The 20,913-nt window shown below is 47.8% G+C and overlaps 2 protein-coding genes across 14 annotated transcripts in view; one reads left to right on the top strand and one right to left on the bottom strand.

The window, feature by feature from the left end:
* Positions 1-1,188: 1,188 nt before the first annotated feature.
* Positions 1,189-5,668, top strand: MRPL16 (mitochondrial ribosomal protein L16). Its single transcript, XM_007118787.2, has 4 exons — positions 1,189-1,366; positions 1,729-1,794; positions 3,688-3,836; positions 4,974-5,668. Exons 1-4 carry the CDS (start codon positions 1,312-1,314, stop codon positions 5,457-5,459), a joined length of 756 nt encoding a protein of 251 aa, XP_007118849.1. The 5' UTR covers positions 1,189-1,311; the 3' UTR covers positions 5,460-5,668.
* Positions 5,669-5,925: 257 nt separating this feature from the next.
* Positions 5,926-20,913, bottom strand: part of STX3 (syntaxin 3) — a 48,269-nt gene continuing 33,281 nt past the window's right edge. The window contains exons 6-11 of one of the 13 annotated variants that reach the window (XR_008619562.1): positions 17,159-17,267; positions 16,238-16,311; positions 15,975-16,109; positions 13,879-14,221; positions 8,172-8,270; positions 5,926-7,641 (exon numbers count right to left, since the gene is read on the bottom strand). Coding sequence is in view for 11 of the 13 variants with exons in the window: in XM_024133207.3 (XP_023988975.1) it covers positions 13,976-14,221; positions 15,975-16,109; positions 16,238-16,311; positions 17,159-17,267 (564 nt within the window). In the remaining 2 variants the exon portion in view is untranslated. Of the gene's footprint in view, positions 7,642-8,171; positions 8,271-9,312; positions 12,608-13,388; positions 14,222-15,974; positions 16,110-16,237; positions 16,312-17,158; positions 17,268-20,913 lie in introns of those variants that run through there. The other 12 variants (XM_028500971.2, XM_024133210.3, XM_024133209.3 and 9 more) reach the window with 12 other exon arrangements.

The raw sequence follows: 20,913 nt of genomic DNA, 5'->3' as shown, positions 1-20,913 counted from the left end.
AATGTAGAATTGTGAGTTAATTTTTAGTTCTTTTAAAATAAGCAATGAGGTAGAAGTTTTAGGGCACCAAAAGACTTACAGACCAATCAAAGAGTGATTGTACTGCAGCTTTATTCTCCATCCAAATAAGCTTATACAATATTCAGCTTGAGATTTTAAAATACCTGAGTACATTTGAATCTCCCACTTTCGGTGGAAGGGAGAGGGGAGCACAGAAGAGCTGCCCAGAATCCGAAACAGGCTGAGGGGGCGGGGGCAGTTTAACCCTTTTAAAACTGCTCTTGGGACAGAAACGATTGGCTGTAATAAAATTCACTAACTCTTTTGATACAGATTCAGTGTGCAAATAACCAAGAAGTACATAAAACTGTGGACAGGGAGAGTTCTTCCAGTAGCTTTGCGAGATTACAGGTTTTATTTGTTGCCGTTTACGATATTAATCCTTGGAGAAAGACCACGCACAGATTTAGCATGATTTAAATACAATAGACATCAGCCTTAATTGGTAATCCCATCGGTATCCTAGAAGCTTGGAAAAAGATACTCTCTTTCTAAATATTAAAAAGCTTCATGCCCATAAAAGTGATTTGCCCAACATTCTCCCCGAATAATTATACCTTTTTCATTTTAACTTGATATCGAGTCATATTGTCCGTTCACTGGGGTCTGTGGAGTCACACCGACTGTGCTCAAATACTGATTGTACTGTTTTCCTTCTGTGTGACCCTAGGAAAGTTGACCTTCGAGATGGAATCTGCAAAGTGGGTGTAATGACTTACTTATCGCATGGATTCGTTGGGAGGACTAGACGCAAGGATGAGGTACTCATCGCCCGACACAGTGCAAGAGCCCAGTAAATGGTAAGACAGTGATGAGTTCTTCGCTTTTTTCTAACGTCTTGCCGGGGAGAAGGGGGCTAGAGACGCGGCGTAATGCAGTGAATTGTAAGGAACCAACTTGCCATATGAACCCAGGCTTTCTCAGCATGGTACTTCGCGGAGAGAACTCCCCACCCTGCCGCCCTCATCTCCGGAGAGACCCCAGAAAGAACGCACAGCCCCCAACCGCCAAAGGGGCGCCGGGTCGGGACCCGCACGCACCAGGCCGGAACCCAGGTTCCGAGGCTCCGGTTTCTTCCGCGTCCCCCCTCCCTCACCGCAGTGGGGACCGGCGCGAACGCAACTTCCGGCCCGACCAGGTGGGGGCTGGAGCCGGTTCCGGCGTGGCTCGGGAGTGCTGCGTTCCCTGCCCGCGTCGAAGTGTCCGCTGCGGTCGCCGTGGGGAGCCCGACGCGACCGCAAGCGCGTGACCATGTGGCGGCTGCTGGCTCGCGCCCGGGCGCCCCTCCTGCGGGCGCCTTTGTTAGGTCAGAAGTCCCCTGTGCCCTCCCTCTCCACACCCCTCCCCCGCATCGGGTATCTCGCACAGTCCCAAGACTTTGCGCACGGTTGCGGAAGCAAGGGGAAGGGGCTGCGCTTTGCTGCCGCCCCGCCCTCCATAAGATTCGTGCAGACGTGCAAAAGGGTCAGCAGCGTTCGTGCAACCTGGGGATCGGCGCCCAGAGTCCCCGGCTTGTCCTTTGGGGGCGGGGGGCTGTGCCTGTGAGCCCCTTTAGTGGAACCCACGTCCCAAACCCACAGGACACCTCTGTCAGGAGCATATTTGGTCCAGAGTGTACCAAGCCCTGGCCTTCTCGCCTTCGTCGTTTAACTTGATCTGTCTTTGTAGATTCTTGGGCAGAGCCGCCCGCCAGCGCTGGCCTAAAGACGCTGCTCCCGGTGCCAACTTTTGAAGGTGAGAGCTTATCTGCTTTCCTGTTTGTAAGCCTTTTCTGTGATGGAACCCAGCAGAGGATAGGTAAAGAGTAGGAGTGTTCTTGTGCCCCCTATCCCCATTCACCCATTCAGTAATTATGTATTGAAGGCCTGCTGTATGCCAGGCAGTGTTCTAAACGCTCGAGGAACAAGAAACTCAAAAAGGCTCCTGCTTTCAGGGAGCCAACCTGTCATGGAATATCTCCCCTATGGCCTACCACTGGTGCATGACCCACAGCTGCCCACTCAGCTAAACCTAACTGGCCTCAGTTTAGACTTTTGATGTTTTCTCCAAATGAGGTTACACATGTGCAGTCAGTAACAGTATTATGTGAAAAGCATTAATTTGTTAATATAAACAATTAAGGTAAGCCACAATTTGGTATATCTAACTTACCTTTTTTTTTTTTAATACATTGGAAATCTCAAAAAAATGAAAGGGGCCTTGACCTCTGAGGGCCTTATCTTCTACACATAATTGTGGAACTACTACATGCACTGGAGTACATATGGCCGTGGAGGCAAGAGAAAGCATTACTAAGTTTCTCTGTAGCTACATATAGAAATGGCAGGGGGCAGTTTCTGTAGCCCTTAGAGTCTCCTGTTTTATATTGGACTCCATCACAGAGCCATGCTTGTTTTACTATAGAAATACTTTAGCTTCCCTGGTGGCGCAGTGGTTGCGCGTCCGCCTGCCGATGCAGGGGAACCGGGTTCGCGCCCCGGTCTGGGAGGATCCCACATGCCGCGGAGCGGCTGGGCCCGTGAGCCATGGCCGCTGAGCCTGCGCGTCCGGAGCCTGTGCTCCGCAACGGGAGAGGCCACAACAGAGGAAGGCCCGCATACCACAAAAAAAAAAAAAAAAAAAAAAAAAGAAATACTTTAGATGACTTACAAGTTAATTTTTTTTTCCATATTGTCAAAACGTCAGTCATGATAGAGACATAGCATGCCTGGCCCTCACCCAGCAAGCACATTGTAGTACAGGTCTCAGCGTGAAAAGCCCCTGTATATATAAAGGAAAGAGCACTGATCAAAGGAGTACTAGGTTGTAAGTTTCCCAACAGGAATGTGGCAGAGCAGGAGAACTTAGGTATTTTGATGTACAATATAGTATCCTTTCCACTACCTCTGTTATCAGAGAGGCAGTGTGGTATTTTTTCTTAAGTGACATACTGTCTAGCTTTGCAGTTTTGACTGGATGACCCGAACCAAATTATAAAATGTCTCTAGGCCTGAAGTTCCTCTTCTATAAAATGGAGATTAAAAATACTACCTGCCTCATGTTCTGTTTCTTGATGTGGATGATAGTTATGTGGGTACGTTTGTGTGTTCACTTTGTGATAATTCACATTTTTTATGGGGCCCTTTGATACATGTGTGTTTAACTTTTAAAGGTTTAAAAATATTAAAAAGGAAGCCCTAAAAGATACCAAGGCTATCAAGTTGTTTTAAAGATTAAATGAGATAATGCATGTAAAGCATTCAGCTCAATTCCAGCACTTAGTAAACATTCACACACACTCAAAAACGTTACCCAGTGTTATTTTGTGACACTCTCGTATCTCTGTACCTTCTCTAACAGTCCCTTTTTCAGTGTTAGGTACAGAGTAGGCATTTTAAAAAAGCATTTTGGTTTGAAGGTTAAAACTCTGCTCTCTTAAAAGGTTCAAAAACATTTGCATCAACCACTGTCGTAATCAGAAGATTCCAGTGTCAGTGAAAGCATCCGCAAGATAAACCTAACACACTTGGAATGGTTGTTGAGTGGTAACTTTAAGACTTTGACCTGATTGTTAAAAATCTTTCTAGGAAGAAAATGAATCCTTTGAGATGTGTGGTTTGACTTATTCTTGGTCATCTGTGCTTTTAGATGTTTCCATTCCTGAAAAGCCCAAGCTTAGATTTGTTGAAAGGGTACCACTTGTGCCGAAAGTCAGAAGAGAGCCTAAAAACCTGAGTGACATAAGGGGACCTTCCACCGAAGCCACTGAGTTCACTGAAGGCAGTTTTGCGATCTTGGTGAGTCCAGCGTCAAGCGGCTATAGGATGGAAGCCAGGGATTCAAATAGACTCCTTGAGTTCATTCTCGTCTCTTCCTCCACAGGTTTTACTAGAACTGCCACTAGTTGCTCTTTAAACTGATGAGCAGGACCCAGTAAGCATTAAGTCATAAATGTTTTTTGTTTTACGTAGAGTGAAAATAATGTAAAAGCAGAAGGAAGAAAAGTCAGAAGAGAGCCTAAAAACCTGAGTGACATAAGGGGACCTTCCACCGAAGCCACTGAGTTCACTGAAGGCAGTTTTGCGATCTTGGTGAGTCCAGCGTCAAGCGGCTATAGGATGGAAGCCAGGGATTCAAATAGACTCCTTGAGTTCATTCTCGTCTCTTCCTCCACAGGTTTTACTAGAACTGCCACTAGTTGCTCTTTAAACTGATGAGCAGGACCCAGTAAGCATTAAGTCATAAATGTTTTTTGTTTTACGTAGAGTGAAAATAATGTAAAAGCAGAAGAGGGTACCTAATTTACCCCATAATTAGACCATGAGATTTTCTCAAGCCTCTGGTCAAAATAAAAGTATCCATGTTTTAGTACCTGGGACAGACGTTTCCTTACTCATCCAGTAGCTTCCGTGCAGACTTGACGTCAGTACCTACACAAATGGCTGTGGACGAGGATTTGGTTCTCATCATCAGGCAGCCAGAGATGTTTTAACGTCCGATTCCCACAGCCTGCATGATCAGCCCCTGCCAGCCTCTCAGAGCTCAGCCTGCTCCTATTCCTCTCTCTACTCGGGCCACACTGGCTTGCGCTCAGACTCACCAAGCCATGTGCTGCGCCAAAGCCTTCGCATATGCCATTCCTCTGCCTGGAGCACTCATCTGTTTTCCCTTGGCTGCTTCGTTCCATTCTGGCCTCAGCTATAAAGGTCAGCTCCTCAAAGAGGTCTTCCCTGGCTATCCATTGAAGCGGGTCCACCCTTATTCCCATTTATTACTGTACCCTAGGCTTTTCCTCCATGGTACTTACTAGAACTTATATTTTTACTTTCATGTGTATCATTGAAGCCACAGTTACCATAAAAGAAGAGACATAATAGATCCCATGAAGGCTGTCTAAAGCCCCATAGGATTCTAATTCTTCCATTTACTTTTAGGCACTGGGTGGCGGTTACCTCCATTGGGGGCATTTTGAAATGATGCGCCTGACAATCAACCGGTCTATGGACCCCAAGAACATGTTTGCCTTATGGCGAGTACCAGCGCCTTTCAAGCCCGTCACCCGCAAGGGCATGGGACAGCGCATGGGGGGCGGCAAAGGTGCCATCGACCACTACGTGACCCCTGTGAAGGCTGGCCGCCTCATAGTAGAGATGGGCGGGCGTTGCGAATTCCAAGAGGTACAGGGCTTCCTCAACCAGGTTGCCCACAAGTTGCCCTTCCCCGCGAAGGCCGTGAGCCGTGAGACTCTAGAGAAGATGTGGAAAGATCAAGAAGAACGAGAACGGACCAACCAAAACCCCTGGACCTTTGAGCGCATTGTCACTGCCAACATGCTGGGGATACGGAAAGTGCTGAGCCCCTACGACCTGACCCATAAGGGGCGATACTGGGGCAAGTTCTACATGCCTGAACGTGTGTAGTGAGGATGTGAGCAGGAAACGGACACAGGCTGTTTATTCCCCTCAGCCAGTCCTTCAAGTCTTTGGGTAGCTCTGATGTCATAACCAAGGAGCAGCATATGAGTAGATGCTTTCTGAAAAGCTGTACGTTATCTGTCAGGTTTTTTAAAGTGCATTACATTTATATTAAATAAAGTTTGAGCATCACCTCAAGATGATGTAACTTCTCATTGGTCACCAATTCCCTTAAATGATTAAGAACCGGGCCTGACTGACTGTTTGTTAGGAGCTCTGATCCTCCCCGGTATAAGATAAATGTCTTCAAGGCTGAAGCAGATGTTTGCATCTCCCACCTCTGATTCAAGTCAGACTTAATGTCGGTACTGCCTTTTGTATATACACACTCCAGGAGCTAGTTTCTATGACATTTTACTAGTTACAGACTTTTAATGTTTTGGGAAAAGCAAAGAAAACACCAGTACATAGGTTAATTGATTCAACATATTTATTTACGCCCAGCCACCCATCTTCTCTCAGTCTTAGAAGGGGGGATGTTGGACAATACGGCCACAGGCATACCCTTGCCTTTTAGCAGAAGGAACTGATAGAAACAAAACCTGAATTGTGTGGTCTTTCCTAGGCCTGAAACCCTCCGGGGATGGGGGTATTTGGCTCTATATCTGTGTCCCTACAGGTCCTAGCACAGTGCAGGGTGCCACACAGCACTCAGATCATTACTGTTGAATGAACAAGGGCCCGGGGTGATTCAAAGCCCCATGGTTCCAGCTCCCTGTTCGCCTTTAACAAAATTCATCTCTTTTTCAGAGCTAGCCAGCAATGGTTTCTCTCCTGTATTCAAACCAAAGGAAATACAGATTGATAGGAAAAATATTAAACCATTTGCTTTGAAAGTGGGCAGAAAACAGCACACTGACTAAAATGTCAATTTTTTAAATCCCACTTTCTTAAAAAGTAAGACCTCCGGCAAAGAAAATAATTTACTTTCAAAAGTACAAATTTAAGCAGTTGTGTGGTCCTCGAGAATTGTATACCGTGATTTTTAAATATATTTTTAGTGACCCTCTTGTACTAAATCACTAAATTGCATTAGAACACACCTGAACCTTGAATGGGGGACAGTGTTTGGAACACTTTCTTGTACACAAGTTGCTGGCCAACAAAGCCAGTTTCAGCTGGAAACGTGAATCACTGAGAAGGGGTGTGAGTGACAGCCTCGTTTTTCTGACCTAGTTTTGTCACCCCTTCTTCGTTAGGGTTCAGAGCATGGTATTCGTGACTGTTGGGTGTTCAGTCACAGCATAACGTGTTTCTTACGGGGTCCACGTTTCATTACTGAACCACAATCCCGGGGCCAGCCACCTCTGCAAAGTAAGAGGCCGTTGACAGAACTCTATCACCACCTCCCGTAAAAAAAGGACTTTAGAGTGTATGTTGTGAAAGTGGGGCCTGCTGTGCCTCTGTGTGGGTGGATCGACCATTCCCAGGCATTTCTACACAGCCTGTGACACAGACCATTTCCCCCTGCTGCCTTAAAGCGTTTAAGAGGCAAGTCCAAGGACTCGGCCATAGCAGAAATCAGAGCTTAATTTCAGATAAAGTCAACAGATTCTTGAGCAGCTATAAGCAGCAGGCACTGCGCTAAGCACTGGGGACAGCAGCGAGGGAGATGTGCCTGGGGCCTATCGTTAGACAGTCACCTTGGAGAATGTTGGACCCTGAAGAAGGAAGGAGACAGAGCCTTGGTCAAAGGTGAGACCTAGAACTGGAAGAGCAGAAGTAACAAGTGCCCTGACCCTGATCGACTCCCAGCAGTTAAAATCAGATCCTGACGCGCCGGGTGTGCTTCAGCCATAACGTCAGCATGGGCTCTGGCTCCAAGTTTATTTCCTAAACGGGAACCTATGCTTTCTCCTCTACCCTGCAGTCTCCTCCTTTAACCATCCGCCTAACCTGCTACACAGTGCTGTACTCCCTGTTCCTTCACCCCTGCCTGCCACCCAAGTCCATATTTTTGTAAATCTCCCTTTGCGTAACTTTTAACTGGTAGGTGGTTGAGGTCCTGTGTCCTGAGTGGTTTCATAATGGAAAGAAGAGCTTTTGAGGAATCTGCAGCGGAGAAGGGACGGCACCACAGAGGTGGAAGAAGAATTGAAAATGCCAGATGAGGATCCATCTGTGAGGACTGAAGGGGATAACAAAAACGGAGGGAAAAAAATCACAGATTATACAGCAAAACGTGTGGGGCTAGGATCACCAAGCCTGTCTACAGGGGTAAGGGACTACTCACAAGGCTACAAAAACCTGTCCTAACCTCATACGGGAAAAATTTTATTGATATTTATTTAGGGCTCCCTGTGTGGCCCTCTTCCAAAGAGTTCAGGGTGCTTCTAATGCAATAAAGAATTCTTTCTCCTCTGCCGTTCCCACATGCCAACGCCCAGATTTCACTACAGGAAATCAACACCCTTATGCAAAGCATTCTGAACAAAACACTCTGCTACCAGACCTGCTTATGGGACAGACTGCCACCTTCTGTCTCCCCGTCTACCTATTCCCTACCAACTCCCTCTTCACTCATTTTTCTTGGTTTTCTCCAACCTTTATTCCAGCACCCAGTCCCACACAGATTAAGGCACCTGGTGACAACCAAAGCCCTCAGGACACAAGCGTCTCGAGCGAAAACAGGCCTGACCCTCCCCACAGATGGCTCACCTGTTTTGTTCTTTTTTTCTTTCAGGCAAATATGCCCCCAATAGTAGAAGCTAAGATGATCGCAAGGATAACACAGCAGATCATGATCATGATCTTCTTCTGCGCATCCAGACGAGGAAAGAAAGAGCACGTGAGAAACCATGCCACTGCAGAGAGGGTTCCAGAGGGAGGGAGACAAGGGCGGGTGTGGGCATGGAAGCAGATGTGAAGGTAAAGGGAGATGGATCTGGCTTCTAGAACCCAGGGTACTAAGAGAAATGTTACTTCTCGGTGAGAGATGCAAAAATCAGATCAACAGCGAGCTCAGAGGATGTTTCGTATGTTGTTCTGCCTTCTAGCTGCCATCCTATCAGCCACTTCCCCCTAGAGCCAGATACTCTCAGTGAATCAGCTGAAGTCTTTGGGCGGCGGGGGAAATCCCTTGAAATCTAAGACTCAAATACAGTTACACTGCACTCTTTGAGAGTTAAACCATTTTCAAAAATTAGAACTTCTGATCCATCTGATCTAGCACATGGTTAAAACCAAACTGAACCCCTTTCCGAAACCTAAACGAAAGTCACCACACGGTGGCAGCCAATCACCAAGTGTTTTACAGGGACATGGAGCCAGAACTGTTTCACAATCAATATAAAGTCATTTATTTTTAAATTAGCAATAAAATAATCAAGTTTACATTTTTAAAAAAAGTACAAAGAAAGAACGAAAATCCCTTCACTTGTATTCCAAACTATAAGCCCCAGGCCTCAATCTCAGGAGAGCAAAGATCTGTCTGTGATTGAAGCTTGTCTGCCCTCGTTGCCGGAGCCAGGCCTGTCGGACATCATAGCCATGGGCAAAAGGGCGTCCCCTCGGCTCTGTCCAGGTGCCGGGCAAGATTAGGAGTAATCATTCCTTTGCAGGGGAAGCCTATGGACCATGCCTGGCTTAGCGTGCTCAGCCTATCCTAGAAGGCATTGAAGTCAAAGCTGAAATATCAATCCGGGAGGCTGGCAGAGACCAGCAGGGAATCTAAGGGGCTCACACTGGCTCAGCACGGTCACTACACTTAAACATTTCCTGGCTTTTGTTTGCTCCATGACAAGTGGGGGCGACAAGGAATCTATCAAGCTCATTAATCTGGGGGCAGGAAGAGCTGCTGAGTAGACCCTGGCCTCCCCGAGCTGACTCCGTCCTGGAGACAGGACATCCCAAAGGTCACATGAACGATATCAAATTGCTGTGGGATGTTCTCAGGACAAGCCTAGCCCAGGCAGCAAGTGGGGAGAGGTGTCGGGCTTGTCACACCTCCTGTCTGCTAAAAACCTAATGGGGATCAAGTTAGTCCTCACCCCAACCATCTGTGACTCTCCGAGCGCTTGTGCAGACAACAGCAGGTTTCCCAATGACGTGGGAAGATCACATTTCTACTATGATTCATTTGCAGGTAAGCAAATGTCTCTTACCTAATTTTTAGCCTAGCTCAAGTTATTTTTTTGAGGTTATAATATCCTCATTTCCAGTTTCCTACTTCCTGAGAGACACATACATATAGGTACATACATCTCACACACACAATTATAAAAATACACTTGGAACCCATGAAATGACTGAATATTCATACTCGCCCCAGCCTGAAACATTCCCAGAGCCTGAGACTCAAGCACCTCATCCCTGGCCTAATTTTAGTGCCTGGTTATTCTGGGCCTCAAGGCAATGGCTTCACAAAGCATCACTCTAACAGTAAACAGCCAGTTCCCAAGACTGAGACACGGAAACAGTTACTCCATACCCCCAGCCTTTACAGACGGTAACCTCAGACGACTGTCTCCTGGCAGCGCCTCCTTGAGTCAACACGAGGGAGTAGAGCATAGACAGAGATCGAGTTGGCCATCGAGCTGAACACACCAAGAGCTTAATTTGAGGCTGAATTTCAAACAAGAAGTCAGCTTCCAAGACCAGAACGACCTCTGCCAGTCCCTCCTACTTTCAGGACAGGGACAGCCAGCCATGAGGACTGGGATCCTGCCAGGTAGAAGACTCAGGTCCAAGCCTCACTGTTGCCAGACTTGGAAGAATCCCCTTGCTTTGTTAATGATCTCCCCCCACCGCCCCAAAAATACACTGCGATTCTGGGGAGAAGAACACTCCATGAGGTAGAAAATACAGCACCTTGGGGAGGTCTCAGGTAGGCTCTCCAAGGTGCGGGGCATAATGTGACACATCGGAGGGGACAAGGAGAAGCTGGGGCAGTTCCTCCAGTCCGGGAGAAGGTGCTTCCGAGTTGGTGGGCCAGGAGAAGGCTCTGAGGGCTGCATCAGTAGTTTAGAGTCCTCCTGGGCTAGACCGTTTGCTGGGTCAGGTCCAGGGTCGGTTACAAGAAAACAAAGGAACAGGTCCCACTCTCTCTCAGGAAGGCCATTCACACTGCGTTCCCATCCGAAGACAGGGGTGGCCACACCGGCTGGGGTGAAATGGGCTCTACAAGAGGCAGGGGGAGGAGGAGCTGGTCAGCGCCCGGGGTGATGGCGAAGGACAACAGTCAGACCCAGCCACGAGCCGCACACCTAGAAGGCGGAGAGGGAAGACCGGAGAGAGCCGCAGAGAGAGAACAATGGAGAACTCAGCGCAGCCCAAGAAATCCAACCGGCGCACCCACGACAGGGCCTGGAATTAAATACCCCACCGCACAGGAAACCAAAAGCCCTGTTACAGGAGGCAGAAAACCAGGAAAATCCCTGGGCCTTTTACGGCCCTTCCCAGGGGCTCTCGCGTTCCCCTGGAAGGACTTATGGGAAGAGAGGCACCATCGCTGGTGGAAAACACCTGTTCTGTCTGTGGGGCTCCCATCAGCACCTTTCGAATACAAGTTTCAGAAGCTTGCTGGCACGAGAATCACCTTCTCCTTAGTCCCCGTATCCCCCACTAATCTTAGAAGGCGGAAAGGCACAGTGAAAAAAGATGCAGAAAAGTTCAGGCGTCACACCTGCTCTGCCTTGCGAGCTGTGTAGACTTCGGGCAAGTTCCTAATTTCACTGAGCTTCACAAAGCTTCCCCAATGAAGATGGGGTGATGATGTTATCCTAGAGCACAACTGGGCAGCATACACGTATTCAGAAAAATAATACTTGAGAAGTCACAGAAGTCTTTACAGTGCCAATAACTAGATGATTCTTGTCATGCTACTGCTGTACACATGAAACCCTGATTCAGTGGTCAGCTCTACTCTTTTAACCAGATTTTAAAGAAATTAATATCCTGAATTTTAAAGTTGCTATTGGGACTTCCCTGGTGATCCAGTGGTTAAGAATCTGCCTTCCAATGCAGGGGACGTGGGTTCAATCCCTGGTCAGGGAACTAAGATCCCACATGCCACGGGGCACCTAAGCCCACACACTCTAGAGCCCACGCGCCGCAACTACGGAGCCCGCGCACCACAACTAGAGAGCCCACACGCTGCAACTACTGAACCCGCGCACAATTAGAGAGACCGCACACCACAACTAGAGACAGAAACCCGTGCGCCACAACAGAAGTTCCCACATGCCACAACTAAGACCTGACACAGCCAAATAAATATTTTTTTTTAAAGTTGCTATCCTCTAAGGTTCTCTAGACTTTATAGATGATGATAAATCGCCACCTTGTTTTACAAAGAGAAGCTGGGTCCACTATTAGCTGTGTGTTCAAACATGCCCCTGTTACCTAACGTCTCTAAGCCTGAGCATCTTCATCTGTAAAATAGGGATGGTAATAGCACCTGTCTCATGCGGGCGACGTGAGGACTCAGTGATGCACGTGTAAGGTGTTTAGTACATTGTCTGATACAACCCAGCCCTCAAAAATGTTAGCTACTCTTATCGTTCGAGATCCAACCCGTCAACCACAAACAAAACCCTACAGACCCAAATCCCGATTCAAAGCTTCATTTACACTGAAAAGGATACGGAAGGCAAAGCCCAAGATACCTGAAAGCCAGTAATAACTCACAAGACAAACCCCAGATCCCAGACACAGACTGCACCCAACCGAGGAGGAGCAGGCTTGCCGGGGAAGGGGAGTGAAAATGAGGTGCTCGGAAAATGAGGAACGGTGTTGAAACAGGACAAAGAGCGGGGACAGAACCCACAGAATAGGAACAAACAGGAGACCCAACCCCTGTATGCAGCCGGGACCCGAGAATAGGGAGTTACATAGATGAAAGGACGCACAGGTACTGAAGTCTTAGAGTGCTCGGTGTGTCCAAGGACAACCACAGGGAGAAGAAGCAGAATTTTAAATCCCAGGCTCATTTCTCAAGAGGGAGCCAATCCAGAGTCCCCGAGTACCTTCCATTTACTTACATTTCAGGGCAGCAGCCTCCCGGGCCGCCCTTACTTCAGCCCAACGGAAAGTCCAATAACCAACGCTAAAATGCCCAGCAACACAACCACTACCACAATGATAATTATCAATTTCTGGAGAGAGGGATAAGAGAAATAAAAACAAGTCATTATTACAAACCACCAGAAAGCCATAGTAAGTCATTCAAAACCCAACCCCTCTGCCTCTACATAGGAAGCATCTTATCAATCCAAATAAATGAAATAAAAAGCCAACATCCCTACATAAAGACACTCTGTTAGGATATTTTGTTTCTTAAATTACTTCTGCACTAGCAATGCCAGCAGATGGAAATATGGAGTTTCCATCAGCTCTCACGGCAGCCTTCATATGTGCACAGATAGAAGGGCAACCATAATGGGGTCTCCAAGCAGCAACAGGCCAAGATATGTGACTAATTTGTTCCTTTTCAAGAAGGAGTATAAAGACATTTTTGACATAGTCCTAATTACAAACGTCTGTCCGTCTCTCCCCCGAAGTACATTCCCACCTGTCAAACCCAGTACAGTGACTGGGGGTCAGAAAGTATGGTTAGGGTCCTGTTGCAAACCAGCCTGGATTCATCATGTAAAATAACTTCCCAGCTCCCTAGATACCTGCCCAAGCAATAGGTAAAGTTGGAAGAGAAAGAAAGAATTGAAGAACAAAAATATCAGAGCCCAAGAGAAAGAGAAATGAGCAGGCTAAAAAGCAAAAACCACCAGAGCTAGCCACCACAGTCACTAGGTAGAGAAGCTTAGAAGTCCTCAGGTGACAGGGGCACCAGAACTAGAGGTGGGGGGCGGGCAGTGGAGACAGGATGGAAAGAGCTTGATTGAAAGCTGAATTTGAATCCCGGTTCCTATGCTTCCTAGGTGGCCCGAAGCCAATTCCTTAACCTCTGATTCTCAACTGTTTCATCTATAAAGGAGAAGTAAGAGGTGCTCCCAAGATACAAGATAATGTTCACATAGCCATCAGCACACCGCTGGGTTCATGATAGAGAAAAAGAGACCAAGTGGGGCAGGGCTTGGGCTGCCGGAGTGGAAGGCAATGAAGGGAAGGTTTCTGAAGAGCGGGGGTCAAGTGTAACAGCTGAAGGGGTCATGAGCTCTGTGTGGGGGATCAGCAGAAACACCTGGGCAATGACGCAGAGCTGCCTGCAGTGTGGGTTCTCGGGTAGAGAGCAAGTGAGCCAGATCCACGCGGGGCACGCCTGGGAAGGAAGGGCAGCTATTCTCTAGGGAAAGCTGAGGTAGGCTTTTGGATGAGGCCAAGACGGAGGGAACGCACGGGCTCAAGGACACGGGTGGGGGCGACCAGAGAGAGGAGAAGCCGGTCGGTCCAGCTGGGACTAAGGGCTCACCCTCCGAGCTTCACTCTGATACTTGACAGCCTTTTTGGTATCTGCCACGGCCCGCTCCACGAAGCCCACTGACTGGTCCATGTTGTTCTCAATACGGTCAATCATGGCTCCCTTTCCGCGGATGCAAGAGGTGGGTCCAGCAGAAAGAGGGACGGGGAGAGGGAGGAGAGAAAGAGCGAGAGACGGCGCGCACAGTGGACTCTCTTCTCCGAAGGCAGCAGGAGAGGCTCACCTTCCGGGCCTGACCCTGGTACTTCACGGCTCTTTTTGTTTCCTCCCGAGCCTTCTCCACGTGGTCCACCGTGTGCATGACATTCAACTCTATGTTATCTAACATCTCACCCTGCAAAGGACAGACACTAGTCACACCCAGGAAACCCACCCCAGGACAGTCCTAGCTTGCATGAGAAAGGGGTTCTCTTTCTTTTCAGCACCAAGAAGAGCATCTGGAAACTTTAACATGCAGCCTTCTGTGGGGCAAACGTGCACAACGTCCCCGTGATGACCTGCGGTTCCCCAGGCCTTGGTGGCTGTCACTCATCCCAGAAACATTCACTCAGCTACTTCTCTGTGACACGCACTGCACTGGGCACCTGGAGCACATTGTCTAGATGCCCGGAATATTTGGAAGGATCCCGCCACCATTTTTTTTTTTTTTAAAGTATGTGGAGAAGCCAAGATATTGGGTTGGCCAAAAAGTTCGTTCGGGTTTTTCTGTAACATCTCGCGGAAAAACCCGAACGAACTTTTTGGCCAACCCACTACATCTATCTCATGTTCTTAGGGCACTGCCTGGCTTCTTCCTGGTCAGTCAGACCTGAACCAAGTTCATTCGGCCTGAACTGAGTTCATTCACTACTAGAGAACAGTGCCCAGCACACAGCAGGTGGTCAGTCAACAGCTAAAGTGGGAAGAGTTGCTTTCTCTAAGGTACTCCCAGGTCCCGTAGGTGACAGACATTGGTTTTACCCGAGTTATCTGGTTAAGAGACAGCAGTCTCTTCGTAAGATTCCCAACCTTTTCCCAGCTATTACTTCCTGACCAGAGGTTTGGTCTCTCCAGTTGATTTCTCTGCATCTTAGGATGGGAATTCCCCTCACCCACCCAGCCCTTCCCCAACCCGACCCATGGCGTTATGGCAGTCTCTACACAGAGAACAGAACTCACCATCACTCGAATCTCAAACCAGTTCCTCGGCAAGGCAGTGTGGGGAGAAAACAGAAGAGTAGGGATGGAGGGGCAGGAGAAATGGTCTCAAAGGCCACAAGGCGGGGGGAAGAAAGGCACCCGAGCCCAGAGCAGGGAACTGATGTCAAAACCAGCCAAGCGGTGCTCGGGCTTCAGTTAGGTTTCCTTCTACAAAGGAAGCGGTTTTCAATCCTCTCCTGGTGGCAGAGCCACTGGGAGTTCATGGTAATAGTGGCACCAAACCATGACACGGTGGCGAATTTAACTGCATCGTAAGAACCAGGAGACATGTGACTATGTGACACTGATACCATAGGCTGGGGACAGAGCCATCCATCCCTGAGCAAGCTTACCCGGGACAAAACAGACTGTCAAGCTAAGCACTGTGAGCGTTTCAAGTTTTTCTGTAAATATTACTTTGCTGTCCCTTCAATCCTTTTGTTGTCTGCTCTTGTTCCTTAGCAAAAACTGTCAACGTTTTTGGAAAAACACACATACAGAAGAAAAAACAAAAATGGAAAAATACAAAAACCTAACTTTTCACCATAAACTGGGGAAAAGGCCCCATGTTTTCAATGTCACCAGTGAAATAGTTCCTATCAGGAGATTGTTGTAAGGCATCACCATTAAGAACCCATATCTCTAATTTTAAAAAGACAACGATCCTGAGGCTGGAGGGAACCAGGTACTTGACAGAGCACATCAAACCCCATATTAATTAGAAATGACTTCCAGACCAAAGTAACAGGCATGAATGATGAGGCTGCGATTGCCCAAAACGTCAGCATCTACTACGCAAGTTCCCAATGATTCTCCCAGCCCACCCGGCTTTCCAGGAGTCCCGTCTCGCCCTTCTCAGGAAGCCCCGGGCTTCCTCTCCTCCCTGCCCACGCGGTACCCACGGTTACCTGGTTCTCCACCAGCATGGCGATGTCCACGAACATGTCGTGAAGCTCCTTGATGCTGCTCTCCAGCCTCACGATGTCCTTGTGCCGTCCCTCGATCTCACTGAGGGCTTGCTTGGAAATCTGCGAGTCGATGATCTAGGCCAGGCCGCACAGAGACCAACCATCGGCCATCACGCCGCCGCAGCCTCACCACACCCCTGCGGGGCTCCCGCCGCCCCGCCCTCCCTGCCTCTGCAGCCCAGCCCGCCCCCACCATCACTCACCCCCGAGGTGAAGATGGCAGGGTTCCCACTCTCCAGCATCTCCTCCAGCTCCTCATCTGTTGTCTTTCTGCCGGCTTTATAACAGAAGGAGGAGAGCATCAAATATAAGATCAAAGCTCACCATTTCAAAAGTTCCCTGAAAATGGGAATACAGTAAGTTCACTCTAAAGACCATGGCCTTACAAGCCTCCTGACTCTCCTTTCTCTAGATTTCTCCCCTAATCCAATCCATCCTCAACCTTATCAGCAGTTACCTTCCTGAAGCCCATGTCTGATTACATTCCTTTCCAGCTCAGAATGTCTCCTGGCCCCCTTCACTCCACCACGGAGTCCAAGGTCCTCAGGACAAGCAGCCAGTTCCTGGGTGAGCCCTCCCTCCATCCGCCACCCTGCTCCACCCAAATGCGCCCTGTTCCCAGGCCCTGGACGGCCTCTCCCTCCTGAACACGCGTGCTTTGTTCTGCCTGCGCCCTTGTTCATTCGGTTCCTGCACTCAAAGCACTTTCTGCCCTGTGCGGCCCTGCAGTCCGGTTTCTGATTCCTAAAGGGCGTGGCTGTAGTAACTTCTTTATTCCTCATGGCAACTAGCACCATCCTCTGCCGTCAGACAGGCAGCAAACGATGTCATGAGCCCCAAGGAGTGCAGCTGTGTAGCAAGTGCTTCCTTCCATGGATGCAGAAACGCTGGTTCCCACGGCAATCAAGCGACTCGGGCCTGGTAACTCCGAGCCATCTTTCAGCCTAAGACGCGACGTCCAGGACGCACCAGCGCTGTGAGGCCTGTCCTCAGCTTGGGCACAAAAGAGAAGGCAGAAGCCACCAGCGGGGCTGCTGCTCCCTCTCCCCGGGCCTCACGACTGGGGACAGACAAGCACGTGGCAGGAAGCGTGAAGGGGCACAGGCCAAACTTCAAACACGCACTGATCTCGAGCTGCCGCTGGATTCGCCCTTTGCTGCGTTCACGGAAGTCCACCTGAGCCTCGTTGTATTTGGTCATCACCTCCACAAACTTCCGGGAGAGGACGGAGTGCTGTGGGAGCAAGGTCAAATGCTGTGAGCCCACAGGAGGCGAGGGAGGGGAAGGTCCACAACTCTTATAGAACCCCAGCCCCGACGCAGCCTCATCTACAGCAGCACTGGTCCTGGAACCAGAAGACCAGGTACAACTCGTGGTGGGAATGTAAACGGGTACAGTCACTGGAAAACAGTATGGAGGTTTCTCAAAAAACTAAAAACAGAACTACCATATGACCCAACAATTCCACTCCTGGGTATATATCAAAAAAACCAAAACATTAATTTGCAAAGATACATGCACCCCAATGTTCATAGCAGCATTATTTACAATTGCCAAGCAACCTAAGTGTCCCTCAACAGATGAATGGATAAAGAAGATGTGGTATAGATAGATATCTACAATGGAATACTACTCAGACATTTAAAAAAAAAGAATGAAATTTTGCCATTTGCAGCAACATGGATGGACTTGGGAGGCATAAGTGAAATAAGACAGAGAAAGACAAATACTGTATGATATCACTTATATGTGACATCTAAAAAATACAGCAAACTGGGCTTCCCTGGTGGCGCAGTGGTTGAGAATCTGCCTGCCAATGCAGGGGACACGGGTTCGAGGCCTGGTCCGGGAAGATCCCACATGCCGTGGAGCAACTAGGCCCATGAGCCACAACTACTGAGCCTGCACGTCGCCTGTGCTCCGCAACAAGAGAGGCAGCGACAGTGAGAGGCCCCCGCACCGCGGTGAAGAGTGGCCCCCGCTAGCCACAACTAGACAGAGCCCTCGCACAGAAACGAAGACCCAACACAGCAAAAATAAATAAATTAATTTTAAAAAATACAGCAAACTAGTGAATATAACAGAAAAGCAGCAGACTCACAGATAAGGAGAACGAACTAGTGGTTACCAGTGGGGGGCGGGGGGAAGGCAATATAGGGGTGAGGGAGTGAGAGGTACAAACTATTGGGTGTAAGACAGGCTCAAGGATGTACTGTACAACACGGGGAATACAGCCAACATTTGGTCATAACTGTAAATGGAAAGTAACCTTTCAAAATTGTATAAAAACGAAAACAGAACAAAACAAAAAATAAAGACCAGGTACAAGACTCAGTTTTTTGGTTTCCTAACTTTACACCGTTGGAAAAGTCGGCTGACCTTTCCAAAGCATGTTTTCAGTATCTATTAACCTGTCTTGCTGAACTCCTGTAGTAATTGTGAGGCCAAAGGAGATACCCTGCAGAGGCCCTGTTTTCTAAAGCTGCCAGACTCCCTCCTACATCCAAAGGTCCTTGGGTTGTTACTCAAACTGACCTCCCCAACTTTTCTTGCTTCTAACTCAGTGCCTTCAGTCAATGGCCCTGGTGCCTAAACTCAAATCTTTATCATTTTTTTTCCTTACCCACCTCTCAGCATCAATCCCTACTGGCTTTTCCTTTGCAAAATCACCAATACCTATGCTTTTTTCAAACCAACTACCACCAGGCAAATTCAGACCAAAATCATTGCAAAACCCAACTAGAGACCCACCTGCCTCTTGCCTCTTTCCCACTCTGATCCAGTTTTCAATTGGTTCCCACATTATCCTCCTAACAAACTGCAACCCAAAGTAAATGCATACAGGCTACTCAGTCAGATCCAAACTCCCTGGACTGTAGCCAAAGGCCTCTGGAATATGGTGCTAATGTTCTCTACCAAAAACTCGACATCCACTATCCCATGACAAACTTTCTTCTCTAGACAGGCTGCTCTCTTCACATCTGCCCCTCACCCCCACCCCCACCCCCGCTGCTACCAACCCACCCAGGCACCCACACACACCACTCCTGCCCCCATGCCTCTAAGGAGAACCTCTCCCCGAGCCTGTGCATGTTGGCATCTTGCCCACCAAGGCCCAGCCTCCTCTGGCCACCCCAGTTTTTCCCGAGATTGTCTGATGCTGGGAGCACATGCATTTGATCCGGTCTTCATACACGCTCTCCTGTGGGTCTTATGTCATAGTTTCCTTGTGCTACTTGAACATTGTGCCAGTTCAAGGACAAGGATCATATCTTTGATGACCACCAAACAGCGTGACTCCAAACTGGACAACTAATGACCAACAGTCTTCAGAGAGAAGACTTCAGTTTCCTCACCTGTAAACCAAGGAGGCTCAGCAAACCCTCAGCAGTGCTCTGGGAGCCTCAGGCACCTCCTTAGAGGACAGTGTGAGAGGGGCCACCAGCTGGACTTGGCCCTGTCGCCCACTTCAACCTGAGCAGCTCCCCTCCATCAGTTCCTCAAATTGAGTTCCAAACAGTGATTGTTGGTTGTTTTTTGTTTTAAAGTCTCCACAGCTAGAAAAGGGAACCCTCCTACACTGTTGGTGGGAATGTAAATTGGTGCAGCCACTATGGAGAATAGTATGAAGGTTCCTTTAAAAACTAAAAATAGGGGCTTCCCTTGTGGTGCAGTGGTTGGGAGTCTGCCTGCTGATGCAGGGGACACGGGTTCGTGCCCCGGTCCGGGAGGATCCCACATGGCGCACAGTGGCTTGGCCCGTGAGCCATGGCCGCTGAGCCTGCGTGTCCGGAGCCTGTGCTCCACAGCGGGAGAGGCCACAGTGGTGAGAGGCCCGTGTACCGCAAAAACAACAAACACTAAAAATAGGGTTACCATATGATCCAGCAATCCCACTCCCCAGCATATATCTGGAAAAGACAAAAACTCTAATTCGAAAAGATACATGCACTCCAACGTTCATAGCAGCACTATTTACAATAGCCCAAGACATGGAAGCAACCTAAATCAACAGAGGAATTGATAAAGAAGATGTGGTACATATATACAATGGAATACTACTCAGCCATAAAAAAGAATGAAATAATGCCATTTGCAGCAACATGGATGGACCTAGAGATTATCATACTAAGTGAAGTAAGTCAGACAGAGAAAGACAAACGTACCACTTATATGTGGAATCTAAAAAATAATACAAATGAATTTATTTACAAAACAGAAGCACAGACATGACTCACAGACATAGAAAACAAACTTATGGTTACCAAAGGGGGAAGGGGGGGAATAAATTAGGAATATGGGATTAACAGATACACACTACTATATATAAAATAGATAAACAACAAGGATTTACTGTATCACACAGGGAACTATATTCGATATCTTATAATAACCTATAATGCAAAAGAATCTGAAAAAGCATATATATATATATATATATATATATATATGCAAAACCGAATCACTTTGCTGTACACCTAAAACCAACACAGTATTGTAAATCAACTATACTTCAATAAAAATTTTAAAAAGGGACTTCTAATTGTAAATATTTATGCACCCAACATAGGAGCACCTCAGTACATAAGGCAAATACTAACAGCCATAAAAGGGGAATCGACAGTAACACATTCATAGTAGGGGACTTTAACACCCCACTTTCACCAATGGACAGATCATCCAAAATGAAAATAAATAAGGAAAGACAAGCTTTAAATGATACATTAAACAAGATGGGAGTTAATTGATATTTATAGGACATTCCATCCAAAAACAACAGAATACACATTTTTCTCAAGTGCTCATGGAACATTCTCCAGGATAGATCATATCTTGGGTCACAAATCAAGCCTTGGTAAATTTAAGAAAATTGAAATTG

This window comes from Physeter macrocephalus, chromosome 16 (assembly GCF_002837175.3).
Source record: "Physeter macrocephalus isolate SW-GA chromosome 16, ASM283717v5, whole genome shotgun sequence".
Lineage (NCBI taxonomy): Eukaryota > Metazoa > Chordata > Mammalia > Artiodactyla > Physeteridae > Physeter > Physeter macrocephalus.
This window is presented reverse-complemented; position numbering and strand designations above follow the sequence as displayed.

Excerpts from the sequence above, each read along its gene's own strand:
- MRPL16 (XM_007118787.2), top strand. The coding sequence starts at position 1,312 with ATGTGGCGGCTGCTGGCTCGCGCCCGGGCGCCCCTCCTGCGGGCGCCT. Across the intron at positions 1,367-1,728 it reads CCTGCGGGCGCCTTTGTTAG|ATTCTTGGGCAGAGCCGCCC; the intron begins GTCAGAAGTCCC and ends CTGTCTTTGTAG. Across the intron at positions 3,837-4,973 it reads AAGGCAGTTTTGCGATCTTG|GCACTGGGTGGCGGTTACCT; the intron begins GTGAGTCCAGCG and ends ATTTACTTTTAG.